This window comes from Camelina sativa, chromosome 13 (assembly GCF_030686135.1).
Source record: "Camelina sativa cultivar CO46 ecotype springtype chromosome 13, ASM3068613v1".
Lineage (NCBI taxonomy): Eukaryota > Viridiplantae > Streptophyta > Magnoliopsida > Brassicales > Brassicaceae > Camelina > Camelina sativa.
In genome coordinates this window covers 6,158,246-6,184,018 of record NC_141892.1, presented here as the reverse complement: position 1 = coordinate 6,184,018, position 25,773 = coordinate 6,158,246, and the positions used below count along the sequence as shown (strand labels likewise).

Below are 25,773 nucleotides of genomic sequence, written 5' to 3'. Positions count from 1 at the left end.
CGCAACGTTCACTAATTGACCATGTGCAGCATATTCCTTGGTTACTTCCAAGGCCACAAGCTAATTAAAGAAAAAAAAACTATTAAATAAAGTACATAGCAAATCATTTTAGTATATGATAAATAAGTAAGTTGAACAAACCCCACCTTGTTCACAGCACATAGCTGAACAAAACCACGTGATCTGCCCAAAAAGCTTTTCTAACTAGTACACCGCATGCCATAAACTCTCAAATCAAATTATCAAAATCCATACAAAACAAAACCAAAAAAGACATTATTCTACCTGATAATACAAGCTTAAATTCCTCACTTTCTATTATAATGAAACAAATTTATTATATATATATATATATATATATATATATATTTCAAAGCAATGAACAACTTTATCATAGACAAAAGAATTGATTAAATGCAATAATTTAGGTAAAATTTTATGACCAAAAACCCCAAAATCAAAACTCACAAATATAAACAAGACTTAACATAATTAGTTGTAATTCGAAATGCTTAGAACTACTAAAAGTCATCTGGAAAATATACAAAACACTTTTCAAAATAAGAAATTCATTTTCAAGAATTAGATTATTCTTTTGTGAAAGCCAAAAGAAATTATTCTTTTGCAAGACCCACCAATCTCAGACCATGCAAGCTTTTCTTCCAGTGCACCAATCCACTTTCTCCCTAAACAATTTAATTATAATTTTGGTTTTGGCCATTAGGAAATCCAGTTTTCTTCTCTTTATTTTTTCAGTTTTTTTTTTTTTTTCTCTTATTAGGATTTATTTTTCTCTTTATATATTTATTTGTTAGAAAAATAAATATTCTGCTGTCTGTCTCTGACAAACTCCACATGCATATGTGAAGGGGCACCAAAGACTTAAGAGACCCACCCACATTATTTTGTCCACATGGATGTGTAAGGAAAACCTCTTTTTTTTTTTTTCATTTATTATCTCCTTTGTCTGTTCACTAATTTATTAACATTTGTTAGTAAATTGTACCATCTAATTTGTTTGTAAGATATTAATAAAAAGTAGATGCATTCACCTCACCCTTGGTGGTGACCATAAAAAGAAGCAAACATACATCCACCCACTAGTTAGATAAACATATGTATATAGATTCTAGGATTGAAAAATGAAATAAACTACAAAATGAAGTGATCTATCCAATATCATTTTTTCCTTATTGGATAAATTAATAATAAAAAAACGAATTAAATTTTTGGTCTGTGCTTTCATGTGCATCACTTTCATCAGAGATGCATAAAAACTAGATTTCTCATTATTCCCAAGCAGATTTTTTCAGAACTTTGTCATAAATTTTATCTTTTAAAAACAGAAATATATTTAAAAAATCATTTACATTCTCTTACATGTATAAATCTATACGGATACACACGAATACATATGTACACGCATGTGTATGTGTGTACCTACGTACATTACATTATTACATAACCGATGTTTTTTTATATATGCTTTGGAAAGGAGCTTCTCCATATAATTGTAGCCAGAGCTCTTTGCCTTTTTACAGACTTCACTTCTCTCAAAGACCACAAACCACAAAAAAACTTTTTTTTTTCTTTTCTTCTTCTCTTCTTTCTTCTTCAAGGAACCCTCCAAGAGAACAGATACAGAGAAACCTAATTCCTTGTCTGGTCATAACTTCACATGTAGCTTTACCTTTGTCTTAATGTTGGGTTCTACTTTGTCCTCCTGTCTCTTCTTCTTCTTCTTCTTCTTCTTCTTCTAAATTTACTTCCTCTGAGGCACAAAACAGAGGAAAAGTCAGAAACTGGAGATTTTTCAAGAATTGGTAATGAGAGATTCTTAGAGTTTTAAAGTTCGTTAGAGTCAAAACACTTTCTGAAACAAGAGTAGAGAAGACAAGAAGAACAAGAAGAAAAATGTCAGCTAAGCTTTTGTATAACTTGTCAGATGAGAATCCAAATCTGAATAAACAGATTGGATGTATGAATGGGATCTTTCAGGTGTTTTACCGGCAACATTATCCACCGAGACGTGCTGCCGTCACCGGAGATGAGCTCAAGTCTCTGCCTTCAGGTAACATTCTCTTCTCTCTTATTAGTCTTTGCTTGCAAATGTCTTCTCCATTAAAACCTGCAAGGAGAAAAATTAAACGTTTCAAAGGAAAAAGTTCTTTAACAGAATACATTGCTTTTTGTATTCTAGTTCCTGACTAAGATCCTAAATCCAAGGTTCAGTTCAGGACCACAACTATAGAACATGTCTTGTCTTTAGAATTTCTCTATAGGTGTATACCTAACAGAACTATCTATTGGTTAAAAAAAGTTAATTTTGGTGGGGAATTCTTTTACAGGCAAAACAAGTGACAATGTCGGTGATATCAACATTTCAACGGATAACAAGGAAACGGTAAGAATCGGTAACCAATAGAAAGAAATTAATAATTTCAATGGAAGAAAATGTATATTAAAAAAAGTGAAATTTACTGGAATTGCAGGAGAAGAGTAAGAAGAAGAAAGCTGCAGCAAAGGAGAAACATAAGGGAGTCTCCTCTGAATCATCCTCGAGATTGTCGTTTTCTTCTTCACCATGCTCCTCTAGCTTCTCATCTGCAGATATTAGCACCACGGCTTCTCAGTTTGAACAGCCCTGTTTGATTCAAACGAACAATGGTGAGAATTCAGCAAGAGAACCGACCTATGGTTCGCCAAGGTGGGGTGGTTTAGTGATGCCGAGTGATTTGCGGGAGCTTGTGAGAAGCTCCATTCATAAGGAGACAAGATCCAGAGATGAAGAAGCCTTGTCTCAGCAGCCAAAATCAGCTAGAGCTAATGTGTCTCTTCTCAAAGAATCATCACCATCTCGGAATTCTAACGAATGGAGCGAGGGGAGGAGAGTAGTGAAGCTGAAAGACAGTCCTCGGTTCTCTTACGATGAGAGGGAAACGAGAAAGACAGTCCCCAAGTTAAAAGAGACCCCAAGGTTGTCATTAGACAGCAGATCGAATTCCTTTAGGAGCGCAAAATCTAGTTGTTCACCAGAGCCGCAAGAGGTTGTAACGGGTCACAGAAGAACAACATCAAGCGTCGTTGCTAAACTGATGGGTCTTGAAGTCATTCCAGACGAGCCTGTTGTGGCCGTCCAGGATAGAGAAAATCGCTTCTGTGACTCCCCGAGGCCAACTTCCCGAGTGGACATAGATCTACAAAGATCAAGAAGTTCTGATTCAATCAAAACGATGATGCCTGCTAAGTTTCCTATGAAAGTAGCTCCATGGACGCAAGTGGATGGTGCCAAGAACCAAGTCAAAGCAGCAGACGCTACTACGCTGACAGTTTATGGTGAGATACAGAAGCGGCTTTCGCAGCTTGAGTTCAAAAAGTCAGAGAAAGACCTCAGAGCTCTTCAGCAAATACTCGAAGCGATGGAGAAGACGCAGCACTTAATAAGCAAAGATGATGACAACAAAACCAATTTTATGCAGGGAACTGATCAGCCAGTTCCATCTGCAACAAGCCCGTCATCAAAGAACTTCAAAGCTTCGTCTATCGTGGTTATGAAAGTAGCTGCGGCTCCAGTCTTCAAAGAGACAGGCATTTCTGGTTCTGCATCTTTCGCCCCGCGTAATGTTGCTTTAGCAAACGTCAAGGTTGGAAACCTGAGGCAAACCCAGAACGTCATTCCGAGGAAGCAGAGTGCCATGGATGTGACCCCGAGGCCGGGATTTTACAAGGGCCAGACAGATTCCACAATGAAAAGCGCTAGTACCAGACCTTTACAGTCGAAAAATGACATGGCCAAGTCAGGGAAGATCCAGAAGCCTAGTGTCAGCCCAAGAACACCACCAAAGAAGCTCGGGTTCGAGAAGCAGTCTCGACCGACATCTCCAAAACCAGAACCGAACAAGAACCAAAGACAACAACAAATCAGTAGGCAACAGACAGAGTCAGCCTCACCGAGAAGAAAACAAGGGCTAAAATCTCGTGGCTTGCAGCAATCTGAAGACCGTTTAAGTGACGAAAGTAGTGACTTGAGAAGTCAAAGATCTGACAGCAACGTAAGCTTGGCTTCTAACCTTGATACTGAGGTTACAAGCAGGTATAACTTTGAGAGGAACAGCGACATCACAGAGCAGCACACCCCGAAACAAAGGGTATAAACTTGTCCCCTGTTGCAAATTCACTTTTCAAGTTATTCACTAGTGCATGTCTCACATAATCTCATCTATTTTACCAATGCAGAGTCCAGAGTTGGGAATGAGGTCATTGCCAAAACCTCTGAAAGTTACAGTGGAGCAGCCCAGTCCAGTTTCAGTTCTTGATGTAGCCTTCGACGAAGATGATTCACCATCCCCTGTGAGGAAGATATCCATCTTTAAAGGTGAGTCACTGGGAAGGTTCAAAAAACTTCAAACTAGTATTCAATTTTTCTCCTGAGCCTACAAAATAATTATGATCATTTATCCAAAATAGATTGCAAGTTTTGTGTCTAATATTCTCACCTTTACTGTCTTTCTTGCAACAGAAGACGACAATCTAAGTTCTGAAGAGTCCCAGTGGATGAACAAGCACAGCAACTTATGTAGATCAATTGTGTGGCCTGAGAGTAACGCGAGTCTAAAGCAGTCTGATGCCGAACTTATTGAGGGTTTAATGGAAGAAGATGGTGAATTCAAAAATGGTGACCACAAGTACGCAGCAGAGATACTGTCAGCAGCAGGGCTCCTAAGAGATATCGACTACAGCATGATAAGCATTCAGCTGCACCAAGCACACCTACCGATCAACCCGAACCTTTTCTTTGTACTGGAACAGAACAAGACAAGCAATGTGAGTCTACATGACAACAAGCACAAAGGCCGAGGATTCGGACAACAACAAACAGCTAACCTGATAGAGAGAAGCAAGAGGAAGCTTGTATTTGACACCATCAACGAGATCTTGGCTCGCAGATTCGCTGCAGACGGGTGTACGAAGCAACCATCTATAATATCATCGATCAGCCCGCTAAGGATAACCGAAAAGAATTCAAGAGGGAAAGAACTTCTGCAAACTCTGTGTTCAGAGATTGATCGATTACAACAAAACTCCAAGTGTATCTTGGATGAGGACGATGAAGACCTCATTTGGGAGGACCTACAAAGCCATGGCATGAACTGGAAGGAGATTGAAGGAGAGACACCGGGGTTAGTGCTAGACATTGAGAGGCTAATCTTCAAGGACTTGATTAGTGAAGTTGTGACAAGTGAAGTTGCAGCTTTTCCAGGAATGCTCAGTGGGCAACCAAGGCAGCTTTTCCATTGCTAATATTCCTAATTAATCTTCACTTAGAATTGTAAATCAAGGAATCTAAATCATCCATTTTACAGAGTTGAGAGCATATGGTTTCTTGGTTCTCTGAACCCTTTCTTAGGTTCTCATCTTAAATTGTTTATGTAAAGACTCAACACAAGATAAAGCTCAATAATGTCATATCCTTTAAGAAGAATGTTTCAGCAAACCTCAATTAATATATAAAGAACAAACACCACCTCTCTTCCAACAATTCCGAATTAAGTTTGAATTACCAACCCTGCCACACCTTAAGGAATCAAGTTTAACTAGAACTGAGGATGTTTCATTTAGAAAAAAAGAATGTTTCACCAGCAAATGATGTTAAAGACCGAACACCCTTCTCTTCCTCTGCAGTTCGAGTCAGTAAAAAAAATCTCTTTTCCCTAAAGGTCCTGTATTCAATTGCAAACTATCACTAAACTCATCCAAAGATATTCCGTCTACACTCTAAATGACAAAATACCTATTTTACATCTGTGTCAATACTTTCTCGCTTTTCTTCGAGTTCTACCTTCTTCTCCGTCTTTTCTCCATCCTCTTGAAACCAACCCTTTTCCTCTAAGCACTGGTTTATCGTCCAACACACAGGGACTTTTCGAGTCTCAATCTTGAAACGAAGCAAAGCTTGTTGGGTTCTTGCACCATCTCTTTTATCTCCATCTTCCGTTTCAGCTAATCTGGTCTTGTCAGATTGAGCATATGCCTCAAGTGCTGGAATGTGATGGGTTTTGCTCATACGTTTCTCAGGAACGTGGTCAGTGCTAATTTCTTCCTTTCTAAGCTCTGACGGGCAAAACACACGTGCCACGTTCTTCTCTCCAGCCCAAAGTGGTGCAGCAAGAAATGGGTTACCTTCGGGTTCTTCTGTAGGTTTCTGAACATCCTTTTGATCCATGGATTTCTGAACCTTTAACCTGTCGATATCGACAGACTGCTGCATACTCAACAAAGATAGTCCATTTTCTCTACTTTCCACATCCCCTTCTATTTTGTCAACATTAGTCTCCTCTGACCCGTTAGACATCTTGGTTTCAGGAAATGCCGGAAGCCAAACTGGAATATGCTCATCTGGTGGCTCTGCTCCGATCTCCAAAAAGCTAGGAGCTGGTCTTTTTCCTCTGTTAAAAGGGAAACGGGGAAGAGAATAAACAAAAGGCAACTCCTCAGCTTCTCCGGTATAACGAATAATATCCTTGACTACACCAGAATCAGCGAGACAATGCTCAACATCATGAGCACCGTCGAAACCAAGTCCAGATCCCAGATCCTCTAGTGCTTGAACAATGTCCAGAGCATTACCTTCTACTCTACCAGCCATATTAGCATAGAACTGCGCAGTCTTCCCAACGTTCTGGATGTACTTGATCACAACATCGGTAAATGTTTCAAGAGCAGTCTCTTGAAAAGAACTGAATCTCACACCTTCGCGTGCCTGTGACTCCTGATAATTGTTCATCTCAACGCTCTCACATATCTGCGCCACAGCCATTCTTGCGAGAGCATACTCAAAATCACTGCCACGGAAAACACGTCTGTTCCCGTGTACTTCTCTCCGCTGACTTCCACCCTCCCCTCCTCCTCCATTGATCATATTCAACCTTTATTACAACTTTATACAACGTAACATGTAGAACCATTTCTTGAATCAACCCAACGAAAAGCGCATTCCTTTAAGACCAAAATTGGTTTAGCTCAATCCCAACGGAGTTCTCATCTCGGTACCTTAAAGAAGCAACAAGAGGGAGAAATAAACATCAAATTCGACAATGTGAACAGAAATTGAACTAAGGAGATAAGAACCCAGATGCCCAATTCAAGAAACGAGAATTGAACTTCGATAAATATAAATTCTTTCGTCCAATTAAGAACCAATCGTTACCCCCAAGCGAAAACCCTAGAAACTCAGCGAGTCGGGTTCACCGATTAAAAACGAATCCGTTAAATAGAAACGAAATGCTTACCGGAAAAGAAGACTTCCCCATAGTTAAAAACCACCCGGAGCAGCAGAATCAACTAGGAAGAAGGACCAGACAAACTCCGGCGAAGAAACTCAATGAGAAACCCTAATGAAAGGAGTAAAATTGGGAGAACTTTATGGTTTACGGAGGTACCAAGAAGCCCAAATCGCAGCAAGAAGGCGCCAAATTCTAAGGCAGCGATGAAAGAAAAAAAGAAAAGAAAAAAAAAAACCCAGCTTAAACCCCTCGATCCAGAGAGAGATATTGAAAAGAATTGAGTTTTTCGTCTAACTTATATAAGCGGAAGCAGATGATTAGAGTAAAATTGGGAATGATAATTTCACGACCGAGCAGATAGCGATCTCCGTGACAATGCTCTATCCATTTGACACCTGTCCTTCTTTTCATGTGTTTTTTTTTTTTTTTTTTGCTGCTCTCCTTTAATTTTTCATTATAAACAACTTTTGCTATGAATTAATTTTAAATTCCAGTTAAGAAATTCCTAAATTAAAATCTTATTTCATGTAATGAAAGTATCATGTAATAAGTGTTATTTTTGTTACCATGGCAAATTCAGTTAGTTATGTTCAGTATAAAATCGCAACGACAGCGTTTCGTAACAAAAATAACAGTTACATTTTCTTAAACTTTTTATTTTATTTTTTATTTCAGATTCTGTTTTACGAATTGCCAAACACTACAAAAACCAGCAACCTCTTAAGAAGCCAAAATCTTTTATGAAGTAGTGATTGTTGTTAAATGTTTAGGTCTTCTATCCAAATTTAACCGGGTCTAAATTAATGATTTTTTGGTTTTCATTTTGTGTTGCTAGCTCTCTTCAACACAAAATCATAGCAAAAACTATTGAAGACAAAAAAATAGCTTATACTTCTCTTTTAATTTCTTTTATTTATTTATTTTATTTTATGTTTGTGCGACTTTTATGATGATTATGAAGATGTTGTATAAAGACAATGATAATCTTTTAAACTGAAAATAAGTGTCATTGGAATGTCGGATAAACATAAATCTTCTATCTAAATTTTAAAAAATCGGTTTTTAATTTAACAAGACTCCAAAAAGAACACGCCTATGTATTTGATTATGTAGGTTTTTAGTTTAATCCAACCACAAGGTCAAACTGAATTTTAATAATTGCTTATAAACTTGGTTTTACTATTTTTAATTTGTCGACCAGATAAATTTTTTGTTTAAATTCAAAGTTAGTTAATGAAAATTCCATATCTAGTCAAGATCTTAAGTTTAATGGAAAGTTTAAACTTTACAGCAAAAAGAAAGAAAAAATGAAGTGTTTTTATAATTGACAAAAAACTGTATTATGATAGGGGGCTCCATGGGCTTTTTCTGGTAGTAAACATTTTATCTAGACTCGAACGGCCTGAAACTTGGGCTAATATTAACGCCATCATCTATGTTATATAAGCAGAGGCCTGAGACGTTGGGCCCAAAATGGATCCTATATCACAGTTGTCGAACCGCATTTTCCCCCTGGTCCGAGTACCCGGTCTGAACTAAACCGGAAAGAGGTCAATTCCGTAATTTTAATAATTTTCTTAAACCCTGTGTCTAGGTGATTCTTCCCCACTCGAGCCAGCAGAACCCTAATTTATCAACCGCGTCTTCTCCTTCTTGCTCTGTAACAAGAGTTCCATTCGGAGAAGTCAAAGAGGCAAAAAGAAAAAATGGATGTCGACGGAGAAGATGTATCTAGAAGACTTCACGTTAAGTTCGTGACGAAGCTTGACTCACCGTTCAAAGTTCCGGTCAACTCCGTCGCCATCCCTTCCAATGTCACTCGTCTCGGCCTTTCTTCCATTGTCAATTCTATTATCCAATCGGGTAGACTCTCTTATCTCCATATCTCCACTGTACCTCGTTAATTTTTTTGTAGAAGTTTTAGTTTTCAATTGCTAGTGTGTGTTTTAAAGATGTCAAAACCCCTAAGTGTTTACTGGAGAGTGGTATAGGTCTATTTAGGAACTTGTTTGTTCTTATGGATTAGAGAGCGTACATGAAAACATCTTTTAGTTTTTACCTTGATTATGTAATAGTCCTATCTGAAATCCTTGTAATGATTATGTATTGAGGTGTATGATGAGATTATCTTTGGATGAACAGATAATCCTGAGTGGAAAACGGAGCCGTTTGATTTCCTGATTGATGGGGAGCTTATTCGGATGTCACTCGAAGAGTTTCTTCTGGCCAAAGGAATATCAGCGGTAATGTTTTGAATCCTAGTCTTCCTTCCACTGTTTCACACTGTGATTTCTGTGTAACTTTATTGTACATTTCATTTCTTGAGGCGTAGCAAATTGACTTTAATTTGAATGGGGGCGTCTACAGCTATGGAATTAATCTGTAGCTCTTTATCTTGGAAACATATACTTAATTAAGTTCGTTGGTTCTTGCAGGAACGAACTCTTGAAATCGAATACATAAGGGCTGTGAAACCAAGGAAGGAGGAAGAACCCTCGTTGCATGATGACTGGGTCAGTGCGGTTAATGGTTCTTCTCCCAGGTAAAGATTTTTTTCTTCTACTGCTTTACTTTATGATGTAGAATGGCCCTGTAAGTTGCCGTCTTTTATAAATTCTTTTTCTGTTCCACCAGTAAATTGATTTACAAATGTCTTATTTTATTTTTCTTTTCTTTGCACAACTACCTGTTGGTTGATGCTATATGGAAAATCATAGAACTGATACTGACTGCCATATCATTGCTGTTAGAATTATACTTAATTTGTTCCTTCTGTGGATTTAGCTTAAAACCAAACAATTCAGGTGATCCAAATAGCTGTTAAAGAGTAATAGTCATTGGTTCTTGTTGCTAAACTTTGTGTTAGTGGTTGTCTTGATCTCACTTTTGTCATTTGCAGGTTCATTTTGACTGGCTGCTATGACGGTTTAGGAAGGTAATCATTTGACTCATTTATTCTATCTTGTATGCATCCGATTATCTTCTGTCTTTTTGTATTGCTTTCAACATTTAAAAGAATCTTAAATCATTTTGTTTTTCTTCTTGATAAGGGTATGGAGTTCTGCTGGATCGTGTTCACACATATTAGAAGGCCACTCTGGGGCTATCTCCTCTGTTGCTGTAGTTAATTCCAAAGGTATGAATACAGCTTGAGAACTCTGTACTATATGCATGTTCTGTACTAATAAATGATATTAACAAAAAGGATATTTTGTTTTCTTTCCCCATGAATCACTGTCTTACCTTTTCTAACTTTCGTCTTTTTGTGTTAATTCGTGCATCCAGATGCGGAAACTGTTACTGTAGCCACTGCGTCTAAAGATCGGACATTGAGATTGTTTAAGGTAAATTAGATAATATAGCATACTTAAAACCAAAAGGTTATATTCATCCGACTTAAATCATCTCTTCCTGTATGAAGTTTGATGCAGATGAATCTGTTGACTCTTCTACAAGAGTTACGGCTTACAAAATATTACGTGGGCACAAGGCGTCCGTGCAAAGTGTTTCAGCTCAGAAATCCGGGGACATGGTTTGCTGTTATTCCTTGCACTTTACTTGTGTTTTGCAAGCGAGTCTAATTTGCTATATTTCTTCGAGCTGACCATATTTTTGTTGTATAATGTAATTTAGGTTTGCTCAAGTTCATGGGATTGCACTATCAATCTATGGAACACAAATCAGTCTACCTCAGAAGGGGAGTCAGTACCATTGAAGAAAAGAAAAGGGAATAATCAGGCTGACGAATCTCAATCAGAGGTACCCGCAATAAAGTCTGGATGATATGCAAAATCTTTTGAAACGTTCAATCTGCTCTTCAAATCAAGAGAAAGAGATAGATGTACTCCAATAGTTGTGTGTTTCTCAGTTCTAGTGTCTGATATTAATTATGATATTGAATTTCTTATAGGGAGAGGCGGTGACTACACTTGTTGGACACACACAGTGTGTCTCATCAGTTGTTTGGCCAGAGCATGATGTAATTTATTCCGCTTCATGGGACCATTCCGTAAGGAGATGGGACGTTGAGACAGGGAAAGATTCTTTGAACTTGGTATGCCTTCTCACTTTCCTTTTCATCATATATTTTAATACAGCAGACACGTCGTTGTTGTAAAATTAGTGCTTTTAAGTTGTTTCCACCAAAGCTTAGAACCGGTTTGTTTCTGTCAAATTGTAGTTCTGTGGAAAAGCTCTCAACACGATTGATGTTGGCGGGGAAGGTTCTGCACTTATAGCTGCTGGGGGCTCAGATCCAATCCTTAGAGTATGGGATCCTCGTAAGCCAGGTGAGTGATCCGTACGAACACACGCCAAATCAATTACCATACCGGGTTTGTAAAACAGAGTTGATAAACTCTTTTCATTAACTCTGTAGGAACATCCGCTCCCGTTTTTCAATTCTCTTCACACTCGTCATGGATTTCCGCCTGTAAATGGCACAGAAGCTCTTGGTATCACTTGCTCTCCGCTTCGTATGATGGCAAAATCATGCTCTGGGATCTCAGAACCGCTGTAATTATAAAGCAGAAACACTCCTTTCCGTTATAACCCAAAGTTTTCCCACTCTGACACAATTTTTTTTCTTCCTTTTGCAGTGGCCATTATCAATTATCGAGACACACAATGACAAGGTAAAGTAAACACAATCTTATCTTCGATTGTCTACTCTTATAGTTTTTCTTCGTATCTAATGGTGGCAAAATACTTGGATTGAAAGGTTTTATCTGCGGACTGGTGGAAAGGAGAGAACGTAATCAGTGGAGGAGCAGACTCTAACTTGCGGATTTCTTCCGGAATCGCAATTTCTTAAAAGGTATGGAATCCTAAATCTTTTTGACCATTTATGTATATTCCGACATAACATGTGGAGCAAAGAGACACTAGTCAATCAATTTTTTAAGAGATCTGAAATCCAAAATCTTTCGACTAATTCTTTTCTTACATGAAATGTGATATTCAGAAACATATTGATCCCGATCTTGGAATGAGACTGTTGTAAGTTCTACTGGAGGAAGCTTATTGTCTTTAATGTTTTGTATACTCTTCAAATTTTGAAATGTTGAATCTTAAATTATACTTTTACTCGGAAGCAATTCTATCGGTTATTAAAAAAGTTGTATTTGTTTGTGTTGTTGTCTGACATGCTATTTTTTTGTTATGCTTCCTGTGGGGAAAAAGTAAATCTCGAAGATGATCATCTACTTTACATTAAAATACTGAATACCACGAATGGACTTATATAAGTGTGATTGCAACGAAGACCATAATTAGGATCCGACTAATGTATGAACCAAATCCTTGAAATTAGATACAAACAATCATATCTCATTTCTTCATATCGAACTGTAATCAAAACGTATTACGACCAACACGAGTATTTTGGTCTGTAATGGAAACCGAAATGCTCACTAAATAAAATCTTTTTAAGACCACAAAGTTTGTTCGTTCTTTTCCCCATGAGATTCCAATATTGCATTTCCAACATTTCTCTTTGGAGTTTTCCAAGACAGAACTTCATCATAGACTCATATTTTCCAACGTGGTCACCATTGCTAATTCGAGTTTTTAAATGAAAACTTATATACTACTAACTGATATAATCTTATAAACTTTTTTTTTATTGTTGTTTCGTATTAGAAATATTACATGTATGATATATATTTTACTTGCAATCATATTTCATATATCTTCCAAAGGATATAGTTTTAGCACCAAATGAAAATGCAAATATTTGGCAAAAAAAAAAAAAAAAATGAATATCAAAAACTGGTCCTGGATCCTGGGAGATTACTAGGCCTAGCCCACTACTTCCTTATTAGCAGAAAAAAAAAATGTATAAATTAAACATCGTGTTTTATTCCAACAAAAGGAAAATGAATATTTTGTTGAAACTATTATCATTAATTAGTTAACTTATCGTTTAAAAATATCAAAACCACACTGACTACGAAAATAAATTTTTATTACCCGAAACTACCCCTGCCTCACTCCACGATTGTTAACTGCTTTGCTTTATATCAAGTGAGAGTCGAGGGTAAAAATATAATTCACAATAGGTTAAAACCTTAATAATCATTTTAATGTCTAAAAAAAAAAAAAATTGAGGAAAATTCCAGGGGAAGATTTCTCAATTACTTACTTTCCCCGCCAATTGCATCTCTTACTAATTTCCTCTAAATTCTTCCCTAATTCCCAAATCTAGGTCTCAATTCTCTCCATGACTCTTCACACTTGCTTCAATCCCCCTCAAATTCCTCTTTGATTCTTCGAATTTTTCCGGAATCTGAATACCTAGAAACCCTAATTTTTTGAATTCGTGACTACAGTTCGATCCCGAAGATGAGCAATCAAAGCAGTTCCGGCTGGGGTTCGACTTCGACTTCGACTCAGTTCGGGATTGGTTTGGCTAATACTGTTCAGTCCGAGGCTGCTCCTAACTTGCCGCTACCGTCGTTACCTTTATTCTGCGGTGCCGCTGAGCCTGGGGAGTTCAAGCTCTTCGATGAGGTTGCCCAACGTAGTGGTTACAGGTCGTTGGATCGCAGTGAGATTCTAGCGCAATCCAGTAGAATCGCAAACATGCTTCACGAGACTGACGTTTCTTATCTGTAAGCGATCTATCGTTTTCATATTTGGCAACTATAATTTCGCTTCTGGGAATCAGAAACTAGTTTGTGCTTCTTTTTTTTTCAATTGGATTGGTGAAATTTTGTTTGAGAATCTTATACATGAATCTAACTCGTTGTTAGTATTGTTAAGTTGATTATCTCGTGTTTCATATGTGAAGCTAACGGATCAGCTAATTTACGATAATCTGTTGTTTTCTTGGCTGATTTTGTAATATAAAGAAGATTATAAAATGTTTACGTCTTCAGGTTTTGTTAATTTTGCCGGTGAGGTTATCAGTAACATATTGTTCTGTACTGGTTAAAGCGATTATTTTCAAAGCTAACCTTCAATTAAGTGATGCTGGAGCGCATTTTCTGTTCCACGGGAAAATTCATGTCGAGACTAACTTATTTTTCTCTGAATTTATCTTACAGGGATCTTCGAAACGAAGCTGTGGCTCTTAATTGTAATTCTGTGGAGCATTCTCAGTTATACGATCAAGTTCTACGATGCAATCCTGGAGCATTTGAGTATGTTATCCCCGGTAAATGAAACCTTCTCATTTTTTTCCTTTTTTGGCTGAACTGTCCTATGGAGTAATTACAGATTTCGGGGGAAATATTGAAGAATCCTTTATGTTTTTTCAAATATTTGGTACGCATTTAAGATGCATTTAAGAAGTTATCTTCCTTCTTTGTTCACCCAGTCAGGTGGTATTGAACCTCTATTCCACGTTCCATTGTGCTAAGCTTTTCTAGTTGTTTGGTTGTTATTGCGTTTGTGTATGATAGAGATTCAATATGTTTGTGTTTATTATTTATCACAATTTTCTAAATTAATCAGGTCCGACCTGCGATTCAGTCTTTACCAATGAAGAGCCTCAAAAGATAATTTCTGAGCCAAGTGTTCCTGTCCAGATTCAACGGCAGACGGATAATCATTTAGCTAGGAATATACAACCTGAACCTGTGAAAAGGGTATTCCCATCAAATCATCTTGAAGATCATAGTTTGCAGCACGAACCTTTGACAAACCAGTCACCGAAAGATGTTACCGCGTATCATGACTCTCGGCCTGAAACGAGTACCATGAATGTAAGCCCATTATCATAATCGTCACCTACAAGTGGCTTTCTTATGTGTGGGCATAACTAAATTAAATTGCAGGAAATTTCTGCTTCCAAGAAGCCAAAGGGAAAGAAGAAACGTAAAGATGACTCGTTTTCAGTTCAACCAGATCCATCTGTGCTGCAAGGTCTTTTTGTTAGAAGCTTGTCACAAAAGCTTGTTTTCATTGCATTTACCCCTACCCTCTAACTAATTGTAGTTTCTTAACTCTTGTTTAGAGTCCATTGTAACAAGCTTTTGTGAGATGTTAGAAGACTTCTGTGGCAGAGCTGAAGTCTCTGGTGATGATAGGGATGAAGCAGAGTGGTTACCAGTGCCTGTTGATGAAGTCCGTGTTCTTGTAAATGAATTGATGTCTATACGGTCGAAAATGCTTCTGCATATGGTACCTGTTGATATTCTATCGAGGTTATTGCACACTCTGGATCATCAGATACACAGGGCAGAAGGCTTGTCCATTTATAGTGAACATGTGAGTAATTTTCTGTTTGGCTGTCTATATGCTCCTCTCATGCCTTACAGTTGTGGGGATTCTTTCATGTTGCAGTTGACTCATGGACTATTTTATCATACAATTTAGCTTTCAATCAAACTCATTATTTCTCTGATCGAAATATAGTTTCTTAGACCTGCAAGGATGCATTAATGATTTATTTCTTCTGACTGTGTGCTGAATGATCACTTTTAATATTAGAGGTGACAAATACGTTTTTTCTTTTTCTTTTTTTCCTAACATTTTCTACGCAAAAACATTTCAGGCAGATTCAGATTCAGTGTTATTGGTTCTTGGTGCCCTTGAGTCAATCCATGCATCACTTGCAGTGATGGCCAACAGTGATATGCCAAAGCAGCTCTACAAGGAGGAGGTGAGTGCTTCTTAAGTGTTTGTTTTCCCTGAAGTCTGTTAATTTTTATCTGCACACTGCTACCGTTTGACCATATTTGTGGCTCATCTTTATCTTTATACTTTTCTCAATCAGATAATTGAGAGAATTCTGGAGTTTTCTAGGCACCAAATGATGGCTGTTATGTCTGCTTATGATCCATCATACCGTACTGCAAGTAAACCGGTAGAAAATGTTGCATTTGAAGGTTGTTTTTCCAATTTAATTTGGAAGTTTTATTTGCTATAAATATTCTGTTTCAATGCATGGCATGTCATTCCCTATTCTGAAACTTGATAATTATCCTAGTATGTAAGCACAATGATTGTGCCGCAGGCATACTATGCTGTTTTTAATATTCTCATTTATACTCCACAAGTTATGTTCTTATTAATTCTAATATATCGATGTGCCACATGCTCTTCTAGGTGATGATGATGATGATCACGATCATGACATGGGCTCAGCCAGCAAAAGGCGGCGCATAGGAAAGATCGGCAAAGTGAAGAAGTCGGCAGTGAACAGGTTTACTGATTAATACCCATTTGTTTGTGATATTAGTTCATTTTCCCATTGCTATTTCTGTTTGTAGGATCTCTGGAGCAGTGAATACTGCACAACAGAAACTTTGCACTATTCTTGGCTTACTCAAGGACCTGTTGTTGGTAGAAAGGTTGTCTGACAGTTGCATTTTACAATTGTTGAAGACAAGTATTACGACATTTCTGGTGGAAAACATCCAACTTCTACAACTTAAATCAATTAGCTTAATCGGTGGTGTAAGACTTTCCATTTACTCCACATCTTTCCTGTGTTATCTGTTATAAATGTCAGTGTCTTCCCGTAGCAATGTTCTTAAAATATGTTTAAATGTCTGCTTTAATGCAGATATACAATTCATATGCTCAACACCGAACGTATGTGATAGATGAAATATCTCAATTACTATGGAAGTTACCTTCCTCGAAACGAGCATTGAGAGCGTATCTTCTCCCTGATGAAGAACAGAGGCAGATTCAAATGGTCACTGCTTTGCTTATTCAGTTGGTTCACAACAGCACAAGCCTTCCTGAAACCTCGAGACAGGCTTCGAGTGGAAACTCCATACTGGATATCCCAGCTGATGTTGGCTACCTAACTAAATGTCATGAAGCGGCTACAGAAACATGTTGCCTCTTCTGGACTCGTGTCCTTGAACGATTTGCCAGTTTTAAGGGTCAGGATGCTTCAGAGATCAAATTGATTATCGAGAATCTTGTTATAGATTTACTGACAGCATTAAATATTCCTGAATATCCATCCGTGTCTCCTATCCTTGAGGTAATTGTACTGTGTTACTGTGTTTTTTCTAGTTACAAGTCAATGTTTTCTTCCACTCTGACAGGTCAACTCTTGCAGGTTCTCTGTGTCATACTGCTGCATAATGCAGGGTTGAAATCAAAAGATATCTCTGCTCGATTAATGGCCATTGACTTGCTGGGTACAATTGCTGCAAGGTTAAAACGTGATGCTGTCCTCTGCAGTAAAGAAATTTTCTGGACGTCACTAGAATCTGATAGTGAAACTAGCGTCGACCAAGTTTGCGCAAAAGATTGCGCTGTTTGTTTAGGTAAAACGGCTGGGAGCTTATTGGTCTGTCAAATCTGTCAAAGGCGGTTTCATGCTGACTGTTTGGGTTTAAAGGAACTAGACATTCCAAGTCGAAATTGGCACTGTCCGTTTTGCGTGTGCAAGAGGCAACTTCTTGTACTACAGTCTTACTGCAAGACGGACACCAAGAGTACTGGTAAGTTGGAATCAGAAGAAAACATCGAAAACTCAAATATGATCACGAAGACTGAAGTTGTGCAACAGATGCTCTTGAATTACCTTCAGGATGCAGGGTCTGTTGATGATGTGCATACTTTCATTTGCTGGTTTGTTCCTGACTTCTTTCACACGGATTTTTGAATATCGGTAGGTCTTTTATGGAAGGTGCTTTGTGCAGGTTTTATCTGTGCCTTTGGTATAAAGATGTCCCGAAATCTCAGAAGAAATTCAAATATTACATCGCCAGACTGAAAGCAAAGTCAATAATCCGTAACTCGGGAGCAACTAATTCGTTCTTGACAAGAGATGCTATCAAGAAGATTACTTTAGCGCTTGGGCTAAATAATTCCTTTTCCAGAGGATTTGATAAGATTCTACACATGCTTCTGGTTAGTGGGTTTTGCGTGCGTCCTTTTTTTTTTTTTTGGGTTTTCATCTTTGTTTTAACTGTATTATTTGTTTCAGGCTAGTTTAAGAGAGAGCGCTCCCAATATTAGGGCCAAAGCTTTGCGAGCAGTAAGTGAGCAAAATGTTAAAACACATAGTTATTCTGTTTGGGCGTAAAGTCAGAGTACAGTTATTCTAGTCCAGCGTTGATAATACATTGATTATTATTCTGTTATTGACGATGACAGGTTAGTATAATTGTTGAAGCTGATCCAGAGGTACTTTGTGATAAGCGTGTTCAGTTGGCTGTTGAAGGAAGGTTTTGTGATTCTGCAATATCGGTTAGAGAAGCAGCACTGGAACTTGTTGGCAGGCATATTGCATCACATCCTGATGTTGGTATAAAGGTAAATTTACATTTCCCTGTAGCATTATTGTTATATCACACTCCTCACTATTGCTGTTTCTATGCTGACCAATGGAATTTTTTTGCAGTACTTTGAGAAGGTTGCTGAGAGGATTAAAGATACTGGAGTGAGTGTTCGAAAACGAGCCATCAAGATAATACGTGACATGTGTACTTCAAATCCCAACTTCTCTGAATTTACAAGTGCGTGCGCGGAGATATTATCTCGTATCAGTGATGATGAGTCTAGCGTTCAGGTAATTTTGTATTTAGTATGCATTGTCTTTACTTTTCGGTGTAATATCATGCTTAAATACAAGACCGATAATACATATTTGTTCATCTGCAGGATCTTGTGTGCAAAACTTTCTATGAATTTTGGTTTGAGGAACCTCCAGGGCATCATACTCAGTTTGCTAGTGATGCTAGCTCCATTCCAGTGGAACTGGAAAAGAAAACCAAACAAATGGTTGGGTTGTTAAGCAGGACCCCAAACCACCAGCTTCTTGTGACAATTATTAAGCGTGCCTTGGCTTTGGATTTTTTCCCTCAAGCAGCTAAAGCTGCTGGTATTAACCCAGTTGCTCTTGCATCAGTACGCAGGCGTTGCGAGTTGATATGCAAGTGCTTACTGGAAAAAATATTACAGGTCAACATTAAAGCTCCATGTCTGTGCATTAATGGGTTGGTCGAGAACCAATAATAAACATCTTTTATTCCCTCAGGTCGAAGAAATGAGCCGCGAAGAAGGAGAGGTGCAAGTACTTCCTTATGTACTTGTTTTGCATGCTTTTTGTCTGGTGGATCCTGGTCTGTGTACACCGGCCTCAGACCCTACTAAGTTTGTCATCACCCTACAGCCATATATGAAGAGTCAGGTTATATGGCCAATCTTGTCAAGATTCTCTTAAATTTTGTAAAGGAATGATACTGTTAAGAGCATATCTATGTTTGTTTTGTTTGAAAATATTAGTGGTAATAATCCAGAGAAGCAATAAACTTTGAATCGTGTGCACAGTAGCATCTCCAACGAAAAGTGTTGCTAACTTGCCTTTCGTCTTGTATTTGTTGCAGGGTGATAGTCGAACTGGAGCACAATTACTAGAGAGTATTCTTTTCATTATCGATTCTGTCCTACCCTTGATCCGCAAGCTGCCTTTAAGTGTCACAGAAGATCTAGAACAAGATCTAAAGCATATGATTGTTCGACATTCGTTTCTAACTGTTGTTCATGCATGTGTTAGGTACCCTCTATTTTTCAACTACTATCACTTCTGGCTCTATACATCATTTTCGCTTTCCCATAAGTTCATTTCTTTTCAGGTGTCTCTGTTCTGTGAGTAAATTGGCGGGAAAAGGTGTTAGCATAGTTGAGCATCTTCTTCAGTTCTTTTTTAAGCGGCTGGAGGCCCAAGGTTCCGATAACACACAGGTGGGTTTTACTTTGAAATGATCATGTGTCAGGATTCTTTCATGTTTACCAGAATTAAGGTCTTTGAGGCTTGTTTCATGCACTTCGTTTTACAAGCAGAGTATCTCTGGGTCGGTATGGCTTGCATTTGTGAGTGTAAATTTGGTTGCTATTGTGGGTTTGTTCCTATTCTCATTAGTGTTGTCTGAGTGGAAATAACTCATATTCTTTATAACATGAACCCACCAACAGGTTAAATTGAAGCTTAATGGTGATTTCATATAAAAACAAAAAAAAAAGAAGCTTAATGGTGAAAATATGTTGTTTACTTCAGATTGCTGGGCGGTCCCTCTTTTGTCTTGGCTTACTTATCCGCCATGGAAACACTCTTATTAGCACCTCGGGTGGCAAGATTTTCAATCTCTCTGGCTGTCTTAATTTATTTAAACGACACCTCCAAACAGAAGATCTTGCTTTGAAAGTCAGGTCGTTGCAGGTATGGTGCATACAGTTCTAGTCTGTTACTCATTATTGATATTGCGTTATGCTAGAATAACGGTGACCCCCAAACGTTTTGTAGGCTTTAGGATTCATCCTAATTGCACGACCTGAGTACATGTTGGAAGAAGACATTGGAAAAATAATCGAGAGTACATTATCAGATGAAGCAAACGGGCGTATGAAGGTAATATCACCCATTCTATATGCTTTTCCGATTTATATGGTTTACATGTTTTGTTATACGCTTACATATGGTTACATACTTTTTTAATGCTCATTATTCAGATGCAATCATTACAAAATATGTATGAATACCTTCTTGATGCGGAAAAACAATTGGGATCCGAGAAAGCCAGTGATAACATAGTTAAAACAATTGAGCAAGGTGGCCATGCAGTACCCGTGGCCGCTGGTGCAGGTGACACCAACATTTGCGGAGGCATTGTGCAGTTGTATTGGGATAAGATATTAGGTAGATGCTTGGACTTTGATGATCAAATTCGCCAGACTGCTCTCAAGGTTTACCCTTTTTTCGATTAATAATTTTTTGCTTCTTTCTCTTTGCTGTTGTATGAACCATTGAGAGGTATTCTGTTTCGCAGATAGTGGAAGTTGTACTACGTCAAGGTCTAGTTCATCCTATTACGTGTGTTCCTTATTTGATCGCCCTCGAGACAGATCCTCAAGAGGCCAACCAAAAGCTGGCCCATCATTTACTAATGAATATGCATGAGAAGTAATCCTCTGATTGTTTTTCACAAATTTTTACATTAATTGCTCATCAATTATCAGCGCACTGACACACCTCGACATTTTCATTAGGTATCCGGCATTTTTTGAGAGCCGTCTCGGTGACGGACTCCAAATGTCGTTCATCTTCATGCAATCCATCAGCCAGGTCACTTCAGAACCAAATCAAAGTCTTCAGCAAAAGAGATCGACAAACATGTCGGGGAAAAATGATCATACTAATAGTACTCTCACACAAGCTAGACTTGGCGTCTCTAGGATCTACAAGCTTATCCGTGGAAACCGGATTTCTCGAAACAAATTTATGACTTCGATTGTTCGCAAGTTTGATAATCCAACCTGGAGTGAATCAGTAATATCATTTCTGAAGTGAGTAATTGCTGCTACAAATAAAAACCTTTACAGTCTCTTTGTGGTAAAATAAAAACTAACTTTACTGTTTCTCTTTACAGGTATTGCACTGAAACCCTTGCTTTACTTCCATTCACATCACCTGATGAGCCGCTCTATCTTGTATATTCCATAAACCGAGTAATGCAAATTCGAGCTGGTGCAGTCGAGTCAAATTTGAAGGCTTCGTTACATAAAGATTCCACAAAGACTCAGCACGGAAATGGAACATACCAACAACATTCGCTTCCCGGACATATGCACATGATGGATCTAAACACTAGAATCCAAGATGAACCGATGCATTGGAATTCCTATGGCCATCCAACTCCAATTGATCTCAATGGAGCAGCATACCAAAATCCAAGGGATCAGTTCACTTCATATCAAGTCCACAATGGGAACGCAGATGTGCACAAGACGACCTCATCTGATCCTCCTGAATTATCTACCGATGATCTACAGAAAATTCAGGTAGTTTTCATACCTTTTTCTCCTGTGATACTTCGGGTGTTAAAATTTGGGTTTCTTTTATTGTATAAAATTTTCACTTTTTCGGTCATGGAAGATAACTAATGTAAAACGAATCTTGCATAGATGAGGTTGGTACATTTTGTTTTACTCAATTTTCTTAAAACAATGCTTCACTTCAGATCAGTTCAGTCGTTCAGCTTTACATATGGTTTATCAAAATTTAGAATTCTTGATATCATCATTGTTTTTATATATTTCAGGTTGATTGCTTAGCAGCTATAGCTATACAACTTCTTTTGAAGCTCAAGAGATACTTAAAAGTCACGTACAGCTTAATTGATGACCGGTGCCAAGTACGGTTTTCTCTTTCCGCTTGTTATTCTTTTTCTTTAACTTTGTTCACGGAACGTGATTTTTGTTGGATAAAAACAATATCTCAGGCCTATTCTCCAACGGAACCATTGAAGTTAGGAGATCCTCTGTCCAAACAAAACATTGCCTTTGATCTCAGCGAAACTCGCACCGACTTACCTTCAACATATCCAGACTTAGTTCAGAGATATCAGGTCAAAACCCCAAAGCCTTTTTCTTCTTAACTTGTAAAATCTAAATCCCTGGGCACCGAAATCATTATTGTATTCATCTTTCTTTCTTGCAGGAGTTTAAGAACGCAATGAGAGAAGATACAGTTGACTTCACCATCTATTCAGCAAGCTTCAAGAGAAAACGCCCAACGCCAAGAAAAACTTCAAGATCTGCTAAAAAAGCAGTGGCCTACAATGAAGATGATGAAGATGACGACGAAGATGACAAAGGATGGCATGGAGGAGGTGGAAGAGGAGCTTCTCGGAGACTGAGTTACAGCACCAGAAGTAGCAACAGAAGATAAAGTGAGATCCCTTGCTCCTGTTATTAGATTACTGTACATAAAGCAGCACTACAAAGATATCAAGAACGCTGTTGTTTAGGCTCTTAACCAATGTACAGTAACCTTTCTTACTAAATTAGGAAGACAAAAACGAAGTTAGAACGTTAAAATATTTTCTTGGAAAGAGAAAAAATCAAAGTAGAAGTATCATCTTTAATGTTCAAACTACATTTTTATATATAGATTACTTCCGATTTCAAATGTTTTATTTTATTCAACATATCAGGACAGTTCCAAGTATAGCAGTGCAAGATTATCGGCAGACGAGGAAATACAGATAGTGCAGCTTTGGACCGCTTCACGCGCTTTGATCATATCAGTTTCCGGAATCCGGATATAGGCGAAAAATGCTAAAAACTGTGATCAACCCGGAGAATATGATGACACGCGCTTATGATGCGCGTGGATTTTAAGTCACTCATATATGGGTTAACTCGTGGGGCTTCTAATCAAACTTAATTTAGAACAGCCCATATTTACGGGCTTGTAATGGGCCAGTTGAATACGTTCATGCAGCCTGTTCTTTTAGTAGTAGTAGTAAAGCTAACTAATACTGTTTGTCAGTAGTAGTAAAGCTAACTAATACTGTTTGTCAGTAGTGGTAAAGCTAACTAAATTATCCGAACAACACATTTCATGAGTGAACAAAAAAACACGATTCTTGATCTGAACATATTTGATACAATACATACACCATGACAACAGAGTAAATGATTACTTTGTCAAATTTATTATTCTAAAAGACGTGCATAATACGTTATGTGAAATCCCAAAAGTCTCTACTGAAGCTCGCAAGGAAGAATAGAAAACTGAAACCAAACCAACCTAACCTGAGATAATTTCCAGCACGGACGGTATAGGGAAATCGAGACTTTGAAGATGTTTTCAACCAGCTGCTATAAGGATGCTTCATCGTTTCAAGATACGATTACAAACAGAGGCTGCATATAGAAGTCACCATTACTTAAAGGATCTGAAAACCGATTCAAATAAGAACACACCAGAGAGTGGAGAGAGGGAGAGAGAACAACAGTACCGTGTCAACGCTGACTGGTTTTCCATCTTCAGCCAGTAACTCAGTGATGGTTCCTGACTTCTCAGCCTATTTTCAAGACATAATTTCACAGGTTTAAGACTCTGAAAACTCACAAATACTTGATTACACAAACATATATAATCATCAAATTCGCAAATTTCGATTGTAAGTTATTGTAATGTTATAAAGAAAATAAAACCTCAATCTCGTTCATCAGTTTCATAGCTTCGATAATGCAAACAACTTGACCCTTCTGCACCTTATCTCCAACCTGCAAAGTGCAAACACAAAAATAAACCCATATCACATTCAAATGTAATGTCTTTTCACTCGATGATTGATTTCTCGATACAGAACTATCAAAACTTTGATTCGACTTCATCCAAGAACCAATGATTTGTTTAGTTCTTTTTTTTTTTGCATCCTCTTGTACCTTGACAAAAGGGGGTTCACCGGGTCCAGGAGATCTGTAGAAAGTACCAGCCATAGGACTCTTGAGTGGAGGTTGAGAGGAGGACGGGGCGGTTGTTGGTTTTGCTGATGCAGACGTTGAGGCGGGGGTAGGAGGAGGAGGAGGAGGAGCCACTGACTGAGCTGGAGGCATTGGAAGGTCTGCCATTAGAGGAGGCATTGAGTGATAAACTGGAGCCGGGGGTGCAGCTTGCTGTAAAGCTTCCTTCTTTCGGATAACGATCTCACAGTCGAGCTGCTTCAGTTCAAGTTCCACTATGTCTCTTGAATCCACAAGCCTTAATAAGATTTAAAAAAAAAAATGTTTAGTGCTTGATTAGTTTCATTGAAAGAAACTAAACTAAAAGATGGTGGTATGGATTCCTTGGATTTGGACTCACTTAAGAAGACCCGAGACTTTAGCCATAAATTCAGAGAGCTCGGCGGATTCAGGAACATTGGTTTTGGCTTTTCCGTTCAGATAACCACCATTAGTCACTGGGCTAGAGTTCGAAACAACCTTGGTAAAGTCGAAAATGAGTAAGAAAGTTACATCCTATTATTAATTGTATGGAACCTTGTTGGTAAAAAGACAAAGGCTTTACCTCGTTGGTTGTTGCACTCAACCTCCAGATTGTAGAATGAGTCTGTAAAAGATTTTGATTATGATTCAATGTATACTAAATTCAAAAAGACAATAACTTGATCATCATCGTTAAATGTATATTACCGTAAACGCACAAATGTATGACTATATCAACTTATGAATCTGCAAGTGATTTGTTATAATTTAAAGGCAGAAGACTGAAAAAGTGTGCAGGAAAAGTAAGTTCAATTGTTAAACACGAGGGCACACCAACTTCAGTAATAATGGAAACTTTATATATACACTAAACAGATCACAATTACCCAATCGAAAACTTCACATAAATAGGCCAATCATCTCTCGTAAAGGCTCACACTTTTTTCTTTTTTTCATATGCGAGAGAGAGATAGGGAGAAGAGGGAGCAGAAGAAACCTGAGATACACCGGAGGGAAAGGAGATGCCACTGTGTAGCGGCTGCCATCGTCGGGTAGAGATTCCAGGAAGAGAACAAACCTGCCGGTTCGGGGCACAGATCTTGGCGCAAGGTACTGACAATGACGCCATTGTTGAGACAGATGAAATGCAGTAGACGATGAAACCGAGGAAGCGGAGAGGAGAGATATGAGAGAGAGAGAAAGAGAGAGAGAGAGAGAGAAAAAGGGAGAGATGTGTTTCTTAGTCTTACTTAGACCATCCACAATGGCGTGGATTTGGCCCGTCCCCAATATTTATTGGATT

The 25,773-nt window shown here is 38.1% G+C and overlaps 5 protein-coding genes and 1 long non-coding RNA gene across 7 annotated transcripts; 3 read left to right on the top strand and 3 right to left on the bottom strand.

The window, feature by feature from the left end:
* Positions 1–1,327: 1,327 nt before the first annotated feature.
* Positions 1,328–2,832, bottom strand: LOC104735576 (uncharacterized). The gene is made up of 4 exons (XR_759466.3): positions 2,693–2,832; positions 2,482–2,604; positions 2,008–2,128; positions 1,328–1,771 (listed from the first exon to the last, which is right to left on the bottom strand). It is a non-coding gene; the product is annotated as an uncharacterized LOC104735576 (long non-coding RNA).
* On the top strand, positions 1,915–5,301 carry LNG1 (protein LONGIFOLIA 1-like). Its single transcript, NM_001302982.1, is given in 5 exon segments — positions 1,915–2,071; positions 2,349–2,404; positions 2,493–4,148; positions 4,237–4,375; positions 4,520–5,301. Coding segments are annotated over 5 exon segments (2,790 nt in total).
* Positions 5,302–5,450: 149 nt separating this feature from the next.
* On the bottom strand, positions 5,451–7,619 carry LOC104735579 (uncharacterized). The gene is made up of 3 exons (XM_087481519.1): positions 7,290–7,619; positions 5,792–7,050; positions 5,451–5,720 (listed from the first exon to the last, which is right to left on the bottom strand). The coding sequence occupies exon 2, from the start codon at positions 6,917–6,919 to the stop codon at positions 5,792–5,794; it is 1,128 nt and encodes a 375-aa protein (XP_087337645.1). The 5' UTR covers positions 6,920–7,050; positions 7,290–7,619; the 3' UTR covers positions 5,451–5,720.
* Positions 7,620–8,806: 1,187 nt separating this feature from the next.
* On the top strand, positions 8,807–12,417 carry LOC109124465 (ribosome biogenesis protein WDR12 homolog). Its single transcript, XM_010455391.3, has 14 exons — positions 8,807–9,146; positions 9,426–9,526; positions 9,719–9,825; positions 10,183–10,218; positions 10,334–10,419; positions 10,569–10,627; positions 10,705–10,815; positions 10,917–11,042; positions 11,194–11,337; positions 11,464–11,572; positions 11,662–11,798; positions 11,882–11,917; positions 12,004–12,099; positions 12,247–12,417. Exons 1-13 carry the CDS (start codon positions 8,990–8,992, stop codon positions 12,094–12,096), a joined length of 1,302 nt encoding a protein of 433 aa, XP_010453693.2. The 5' UTR covers positions 8,807–8,989; the 3' UTR covers positions 12,097–12,099; positions 12,247–12,417.
* Positions 12,418–13,357: 940 nt separating this feature from the next.
* On the top strand, positions 13,358–23,630 carry LOC104735572 (sister chromatid cohesion protein SCC2). Of its 2 annotated transcripts, none has more exons than XM_019234887.2 (29): positions 13,358–13,894; positions 14,330–14,439; positions 14,739–14,989; positions 15,062–15,149; positions 15,241–15,494; positions 15,781–15,888; positions 16,003–16,114; positions 16,335–16,431; positions 16,499–16,685; positions 16,795–17,226; positions 17,305–17,822; positions 17,894–18,104; positions 18,181–18,231; positions 18,351–18,509; positions 18,598–18,765; positions 18,858–19,157; positions 19,234–19,386; positions 19,583–19,752; positions 19,832–19,940; positions 20,254–20,415; positions 20,500–20,604; positions 20,706–20,939; positions 21,023–21,156; positions 21,243–21,539; positions 21,623–22,034; positions 22,295–22,387; positions 22,475–22,600; positions 22,693–22,924; positions 23,189–23,630. In XM_019234887.2, exons 1-28 carry the CDS (start codon positions 13,626–13,628, stop codon positions 22,921–22,923), a joined length of 5,541 nt encoding a protein of 1,846 aa, XP_019090432.2. In that variant the 5' UTR covers positions 13,358–13,625; the 3' UTR covers position 22,924; positions 23,189–23,630. The 2 variants fall into 2 exon arrangements, with proteins under 2 accessions (XP_019090432.2, XP_019090431.2); XM_019234886.2 differs by lacking the exon at positions 23,189–23,630 and having other exon boundaries at positions 13,382–13,488; positions 13,613–13,894; positions 22,693–23,163.
* Positions 23,579–25,763, bottom strand: LOC104735573 (biotin carboxyl carrier protein of acetyl-CoA carboxylase 2, chloroplastic). Its single transcript, XM_010455390.3, has 7 exons — positions 25,468–25,763; positions 25,054–25,095; positions 24,850–24,968; positions 24,432–24,747; positions 24,198–24,269; positions 23,999–24,064; positions 23,579–23,903 (listed from the first exon to the last, which is right to left on the bottom strand). Exons 1-7 carry the CDS (start codon positions 25,597–25,599, stop codon positions 23,880–23,882), a joined length of 771 nt encoding a protein of 256 aa, XP_010453692.1. The 5' UTR covers positions 25,600–25,763; the 3' UTR covers positions 23,579–23,879.
* Between the last annotated feature and the right edge of the window lie 10 nt (positions 25,764–25,773).

Bases quoted from the DNA above. Each gene is read 5' to 3' on its own strand.
- LOC104735572 (XM_019234887.2), top strand. From the start codon at position 13,626: ATGAGCAATCAAAGCAGTTCCGGCTGGGGTTCGACTTCGACTTCGACT. The intron at 15,495-15,780 runs GTGAGTAATTTT...AAAACATTTCAG, and splicing joins TGTCCATTTATAGTGAACAT to GCAGATTCAGATTCAGTGTT. The intron at 18,766-18,857 runs GTAATTTTGTAT...GTTCATCTGCAG, and splicing joins ATGATGAGTCTAGCGTTCAG to GATCTTGTGTGCAAAACTTT.
- LOC104735573 (XM_010455390.3), bottom strand. From the start codon at position 25,599: ATGGCGTCATTGTCAGTACCTTGCGCCAAGATCTGTGCCCCGAACCGG. The intron at 25,096-25,467 runs GTTTCTTCTGCT...AATCTTTTACAG, and splicing joins TTCCCTCCGGTGTATCTCAG to ACTCATTCTACAATCTGGAG. The intron at 24,065-24,197 runs GTTTTATTTTCT...TCTTGAAAATAG, and splicing joins AACTGATGAACGAGATTGAG to GCTGAGAAGTCAGGAACCAT.
- LOC104735579 (XM_087481519.1), bottom strand. From the start codon at position 6,919: ATGATCAATGGAGGAGGAGGGGAGGGTGGAAGTCAGCGGAGAGAAGTA.
- LOC109124465 (XM_010455391.3), top strand. From the start codon at position 8,990: ATGGATGTCGACGGAGAAGATGTATCTAGAAGACTTCACGTTAAGTTC. The intron at 9,527-9,718 runs GTAATGTTTTGA...TGGTTCTTGCAG, and splicing joins TGGCCAAAGGAATATCAGCG to GAACGAACTCTTGAAATCGA. The intron at 11,918-12,003 runs GTAAAGTAAACA...TTGGATTGAAAG, and splicing joins TCGAGACACACAATGACAAG to GTTTTATCTGCGGACTGGTG.